At 50.6% G+C, this 7,016-nt stretch overlaps 2 protein-coding genes across 6 annotated transcripts in view; both read right to left on the bottom strand.

Annotated features, from left to right (window-relative positions):
• The window catches only part of DHRSX (dehydrogenase/reductase X-linked), a 210,240-nt gene extending 203,526 nt beyond the window's left edge, over positions 1 to 6,714 (bottom strand). For both annotated transcript variants that reach the window (XM_037735027.1, XM_017518853.2), the window contains exon 1: positions 6,572 to 6,714. In XM_037735027.1, coding sequence (XP_037590955.1) covers positions 6,572 to 6,680 — 109 coding nt within the window. In that variant the 5' untranslated portion in view covers positions 6,681 to 6,714. The remainder of the gene's footprint in view (positions 1 to 6,571) is intronic.
• Positions 1 to 6,734, bottom strand: part of ZBED1 (zinc finger BED-type containing 1) — a 14,442-nt gene extending 7,708 nt beyond the window's left edge. For 2 of the 4 annotated variants that reach the window (XM_017518843.2, XM_017518841.2), the window contains exon 1: positions 6,572 to 6,734. The gene's annotated coding sequence lies outside the window, so the exon portion shown is untranslated. Of the gene's footprint in view, positions 1 to 6,062; positions 6,327 to 6,571 lie in introns of those variants that run through there. The other 2 variants (XM_017518844.2, XM_017518845.2) reach the window with 1 other exon arrangement.
• Between the last annotated feature and the right edge of the window lie 282 nt (positions 6,735 to 7,016).

Below are 7,016 nucleotides of genomic sequence, written 5' to 3'. Positions count from 1 at the left end.
GCTCACTGCAACCTCCACCTCCTGGGTTCAAGTGATCCTGCTGCCTCAGCCTCCGAGTAGCTGGGAGTACAGGTGTGCCAGCACGCCAGGCTGATTTTCTGTCTTTTTAGTAGAGATGGGGTTTCACCGTCTTGGCCAGGATGGTCTCCAACTCCTGACCTCAGGTCACCCGCTTGCCTCGGCCTCCCAAAGGGCCGGGATTACAGGCGTGAGCTACGTGCCTGGCCAACAGCACCCTTTTTAAAGGAACAAAAGGTTACATTTTATTATTATTTCACTGAAAAAGGTTCTGGTACTTGAGTCAGAGGTTTATATTCTATTATTATTGTTGCCATCATTATCATTTGGCTAAAAGATGTCCCAGTACCTGGATCAAAGGTCTATATCCTATTAATACTATTGTCGTTTGGCTGAAAGAGGTCCCAGTACCTAGAAGAACAGTTTATATTCTATTATCATGATGATTATTAGTATCATCATTATTGGTCTGAAAGAGATCCGAGTACTGTGAAGAAATGTTTTGTTTTTTTGAGACAGAGTCTCACTTTGTTGCCCAGGCTGGAGTGCAGTGGCATGATCTCGGCTCACTGCAACCTCCACCTCCCGGGCTCAAGCAATCCTCCTGCCTCAGCCTCCCGAGTAGCTGGGATTATAGGCGCCCGCCACCATGCCCCACTTTTTTTGGTATTTTTAGTAGACACAGGGTTTTGCCATGTTGGCCAGGCTAGTCTCAAACTCCTGACTTCAGGTGATCTGCCCACCTCAGCCTCCCGAAGGGCTGGGATGCCAGGCATAAGCCACTGCACCCAGCCAGGAACAAAGGTTTATATCCTGTTATTATTAATATTATTATTGTTATTTGGCTGAAAGAGGTCCCCCAAGACCTGGGGCAAAGGTTTATGTTCTATCGTTGTTATTATTACTGGGCCAAAAGAGGTCACAGTACCATGAATGCAGGTTTATATTATTTGGTTTATAATAATCAATATTATTGTTGTTATTTAGGTGAAAGAGGTCCCAGGAACTGGAAGAAAGGTCTGCATTCTATCATGATGATGATGATCACTATGATTATTTGGCGTGAAGTTTTATACTGAGAGCAGAAATTCCCAAATCCCTAGAATCCCTACCCGAGTGACTCGGGATGGAGGCACAGGAGGCTCCCTCCCCGCCCCCGTCTCCTGCTGTGCTGCTGCTGGAATCCATGGCACTCCCAGGGAAAAAACCATCCACACAGCAGGTGGGCTCCACCTGAACCCAGATAACAGGCTCGGCAGAGCTGGCGGCTGTGAGGACGCTCCTTCTCCTTGCCTCCCTCGCAGAGCTTCCGTGCACGTGGGACCATGAAGAAAGGTTATTGCTGCAGACCAGCCTCTCCCCGCCTCATTCTTCAAGGACAGTCCAGCATCCCCGAGGTCCCTGCCCAAAATGCTCTCGGGGAGCCAGCGATTTCACCTTCCCAACTGCACATCCATGAGCGAGGCCAGCGGACATGCCTCACCTGACTCCCACCAGAACGCCACGTCACAGGGGACCCGCGTGAAGGAGCAGAGGAAGGAGCCAGCCGCCTCCTGGCCCTTCGTGCATGAGGCCGACAAAGCCCTAAAACTCCGCCACTCTTCTCCCTAAGTTTTTGTTATTTTGGAAATAGTCATTTTTTATTTAATAAATATACACTATGAAGTCAAAGGGTACCAAGGTCCTGTTAGACAGGAGGAGTAAGTTTTAGTGACCCGCTGCACAGCATGGCAGCTGTACTTAATAGCATATTACATGTTTCAAAATAGCTAAAAGAGATTTTCAATGTCTCGTGTGCAGTGTTTACTGCTCGGGTGACGGGTGCACCAAACTCTCACAAATCTCCAAAAAAACTCACTCATGTAACCAAAGACTGCCTGTTCCCCAATAGCCAATGGAAACAAAAAACACAAAATGACTGAAAGAGATTTTAAATGTTCCCACAAAACAAAAATAGCAGGTATGGATGTTAGCTTGATTTAATTTTCCACAATGCAAACATACAGCAAAGCATCACGCCACAGCCCATAAATGTACACATGTATATATACTCACAGAAAAATATAAATTGTTTTAATTTACCTCTAAATTATATAAAAATAACATTCATATTTTATATTTATATAAAAATATAAATTCTAAAAATATATTTTATGAAAATAAAATATATAAAAATAAATATATACATACATTTTTTGGTAGTAACAGGTAATTGGCTTGTTACCATTACTTTTAAATAAAGAAATATGTTTTAAATTTCTTTTTTAATGTCTTCACAGGATGACTTATTGACTGTTATAACCCACAAAAACTGTCTGCTGTCTCATTTTTTTGAAAAGGATTCTGTGATCAAGATATTGGAGGCCAGGTGAGGTGGCTCACACCTGTCATCCCAGCACTTTGGGAGGCTGAGACGGCCAGATCACCTAAGGTCAAGAGTTCAAGACCAGCCTGGCCAACATGGTAAAAGCCCGTCTCTACTAAAAATACAAAATTAGTTGCGCGTGGTGGCGCGTGCTTGTAATCCCAGCTACTTGGGAGGCTGAAGCAGGAAAATCGCTTGAACCCAGGAGGCGAAGTTTGCAGTGAGCCAAAGATCGCGACATTGCACTCCAGCCTGGGCAACAAGAATGAAACTCCATGTCAAAAAAGAAAGAAAAGAAAAGAAGTTAGAAAACTGCTGTTTTTACTTCTACCTCATTTCTAGTAGCCACTGTTCACTATTCATAAAACCAACAAGAATTAACTTTCCCTTTATAGGTTAAAAAAAAAAAGTTTGAAAAGTAGGACTTCTATAAATAGCTTTAGAAGTGGGCCAGTTGGCATACTTTCTGTAAATACTTCACTCCCATGGCACAGCATTTACGAGTCCGTCTTCCATCCCAGAACACGAAGGAATATTCTGTGGCCTATTATTTATTTACTATAGGACTTTTTTTTTTTTTTTTTTTTTTGAGACGGAGTTTCGCTCTTGTTACCCAGGCTGGAGTGCAATGGCGTGATCTCAGCTCACCGCAACCCCCGCCTCCTGGGTTCAGGCAATTCTCCTGCCTCAGCCTCCTGAGTAGCTGGGATTACAGGCACGCGCCACCATACCCAGCTAATTTTTTGTATTTTTAGTAGAGACGGGGTTTCACCATGTTGACCAGGATGGTGTCAATCTCTTGACCTCGTGATCCACCCGCCTCGGCCTCCCAAAGTGCTGGGATTACAGGCTTGAGCCACCGCGCCCGGCTACTATAGGACTTTTAAGAAAAATTCTGTGCAGTGTTGGAACTGGTCTTCACAACAGGCATCAACAATTTTCTCTCCTTTTCAAAACGCATTGATGCAGCAGAGAAAATGTAATTCCTAAACAGTTCACCCTGTGATTAACACTGCTGGGGAGAGACATGCTTTAGTCAATGCGAGCACGTTCAATGGGTTTCAGGCCATATCGACGTTCAAGTGTTGATGTCATATTAGGATATTACATACACTGATTAAATCACCTATTCTAAAATCCCACCAACAGATAGATACATGTTACTGAATGGGCCACGTGGATGGTCTTAGAAACACAGAGACAGACCCTCTTAGAGGAATTCTGGATTTGCTTCTCAACCCCCTTTGTAAAGGCATGATCAACATCAATGATTAATTTGTAATTATCTGGTTTTTCCATGATGGGCTGTAAGAAAACACCATTGAGGAGGAGTGGATTCCACCGGCAATTTCTTCCTCCTCACACAGTGTAAGTCATAAGATAGCTAAGAACCCACCCATTTGGAAATTCTACAAAAAAACTGCCATGGCTTCCAGTCTGCGGTGGGGAAACGGGCCCTCTTGGATATTCAAACAGCTTCAGCTCACATGCCCTGGACGAAGTTTGTTTCCTGGTCAGCAGTGAAAGCCTACCAGTTAGAAGCAAATGGCAAATGCCATTTACCAAGCCAGCCACCCGCAGACAGAGGAAAAGGCCATTCCTCCACCAGTATGGAAAATTATTTTTAATCCATACACAGGAAGCGGCAGGATCAGGGCAAGCTACGAAAGTTAATCTTTAGAGAAGGCCATTCTGTTCCGACACTCCCGGGGTACAGAGTCCCCTGGCAGACACGTGAGCTCACTCACCAGCGGCTTTAACAACTGTTTAATCAGTAAACCGAGAGGGAAAAAAAGAAGCATGCAGCCCTCTTTTCTCATGCACCAAGAGCAAGCTTTTGAACGACCAGCATTTTGGTGGGCTGCCGGCCCGCTGCCGCAGGGGCCCTGGCGCATTCAAACTGAACTCTCAGTGTAATGCTGCCTCTTCGCCAGGGCACACACAGGCCGCGAAGGAGGTTTAAAGGGACCTTTCTGTAAGCAAAACTGCCCAGATAAACATAATCTGCAAAATTGTTCCCCCGCTGTAAACCCTTCACCTTGCAAATGATTACTTCCTTCAAACAAACGAGCTCTCCCGACCTCCCCAGGCTGAGTACAATTCCTTTATGCTCCTTCTCTGCAGTTCTAATTATGCTAACTGGGTTACTGAAGGCCAGTCTGGCAGAAAAACAAAAGCTTAGCTCACAGAAAACTTAAAGCTCTTTTTCTCTAGCTCCAGAAGCGAGAGAAAGTGAGCCTCATTTAAAAACATCCACCGCCAGCACTTTAGGGAGGCTGAGGCGGGCACATCACTTGAGGTCAGGAGTTCGAGATCAGCCTGGCCAATATAGTGAAATCCTGGCTCTACTACAAATACAAAAATCAGCCTGCTGTGGTGGCATGCGCCTTTAGTTCCCACTACTCGGGAGGCTGAGGCACAAGAATCGCTACAACCCAGGAGGCAGAGGTTGCAGTGAGCCAAGATCGCGCCACTGCACTCCAGCCTGGGTTACAGAGCGAGGCTCTGTCTCAAAAAATAAATAAATAAATAAATCCACTCCAGGCACGCTTCTCACAGTGTGGCCCTGGGACCCCTGGGCATTCGCTCTGTGGGTACATAGTGGAAGACGAAAGTCATTTCACAACAAGCTATCTATGCTCTTCCACCTGGCTAACCCCCAGGCCCCAGAGGCCTCCTGGCTTGCCATGAAACCTTCTACCCGCACAGGCAGAAATAACAGCTGTCTTCTTAGGCAGGAGGTTGCAGACACTACCCTCTGACCACTCTGTTTAGGAAAACTGTTACTTTTGAAACAAAGTGTTATTTAACCTAATACAGAATTATTCCCTTGATACCAGTTCACAAATAATTGCTTACAGGTTTCTAGGTGTCAATTGAGAATATGGGCTCAGCGCAGTAATCCCAGCGGTTTGGGAGGCCCAGGCTGGAGGATTGCTGGAGGCCACGGGTTCGAGACCAGCCTGGGCAACAAGATGAGAGGCCATCTCTACAAAAAATTTAAAACATCGGCTGGACTTGGTGGCTCACGTCTGTAATCCCACGACTTTGAAGAGCCAGGCAGGAGGATTGCTTCAGCCGACAAGTTCAGACGAGTTTTTGGCAGCAGAGCAAGACCCTATCTCGAGAAAAAATTTTGAAACATTAGATGGGTGTGGCAGCTCACACCTGTAATCCCGGCACTTTGGGAGGCCAAGGCAAGAGGACCACTTGGGCCCAGGAGTTCCAAAGTGGCCTGGGCAACACAGCAAGGCTTTGTGTGTACTTCCGATTTTAAAAAAAAAAAATTTTTTTTTTTTAAATAAATTCTGGGCCAGGCGCGGTGGCTCACGCCTGTAATCCCAGCACTTTGGTAGGCCGAGACAGGAGGATCACCTGAGGTCAGGAGTTCGAGACCAGCCTGGCCAACATGGTGAAACCCTGTCTCTATTTAAAAAAATTAATAAATTGTGAACATGTAAATCTCTGAATAATCTACACAGACAAAACACAGTAAGGGCCTCACTGACGTGTTGAGACAGCGAACGGGTCCGCAAAGTTGGAGTGACTCAGAGATGTTTACACAGGCAGTCACAAACGAAGTTGCCGCTTAACGGGCCTGCGCTACCCCCCGAGACGTCCCCGGCTCCCCAGTGCCCGCGAAGCCACCCCCTCGGGTGAAAGGCCCGTCCTCACTTACCCTGGGGTGGGTGGGGGTGGAGGTCCCCGGGTCGTCCCCTCCTCCCGTCCTGGGCCTGAGGGGCGCGCAGTCACTGGCCGACCCCGGGCGCCGGGCGGAGCTGTGTGAGCTGTGGGGCGCGGGGTGTACAGGCCCCGGCCATGCCCAGGACGTGTCGGGGTACGGGGTGGGGTTGCGCGGGGTTTCTCGGTGGGAGCCCGGCCCGGGGCAGGCGGGGAGGCCAAGCGCGCGCGGAGGGAAGGGCCGGGCCCGGCCGGGCGCGCGGAGCGCGGGGGAGCCGGGGAGAGGGGACCGGAAGCGCGGGGCCGGAAGGTCCCAGGCGCGCACGCCCCCCCCATCCCGGACCCCGACCCGCGACCCCACCGCGACCCCCGCCCGGCCCTACTTCCGGGAGCGCCGCCACTGGAGCGGCCGCGCCACAGCCTCGTCAAGGTCATGCGGAGCCCCCGTGCCCCCGCCCCGCGCCCCCCGGGTCCCCGGAGCACCGACCCCCGCCCCGCCCCGCTGACCTGGCTCCGGGAAGCCCCCGCGGCAGCGCCGCAGCAGCTGCTCCAGGATCACGGCGGCGCCGGCCGCGTAGACCCGCAGGGCCGCCCACAACGCAGACAATGGCGACATGGCTGCCCCGCCAGCGCAGCCGCCGCCGCTTCCGCGCCGCTCGCGGGACTCTGCGCCCGCCCGGACGGCCGGCGGAAATGCGACCGTCCCGGACCGCCCCCGGACCGCCCCGGACCGCCCCGAACCGCCCTGGCCTGCCGGGACCCCCACCCCACCCCCCTCCCGGGCCCGCTGCCACGCCGCACGCCTGCAGGACCGGAGACCCCGCGCGGAACACCGACCCCAGCCTGGAATCCCCCCTAGATCCACAGACCCCAGCCAGGACCCCGCAGGACCACACACCCCAGCCGGGACCCCCCAGGACCACACACCCCAGCCGGGACCCCCCAGGACCAC

The sequence above is a fragment of the Cebus imitator genome, unplaced genomic scaffold (assembly GCF_001604975.1).
Source record: "Cebus imitator isolate Cc_AM_T3 unplaced genomic scaffold, Cebus_imitator-1.0 Scaffold708, whole genome shotgun sequence".
NCBI lineage: Eukaryota > Metazoa > Chordata > Mammalia > Primates > Cebidae > Cebus > Cebus imitator.
Note: the sequence above shows the minus strand (reverse complement) of the source record. Positions and strands in the feature narration are given on the sequence as shown.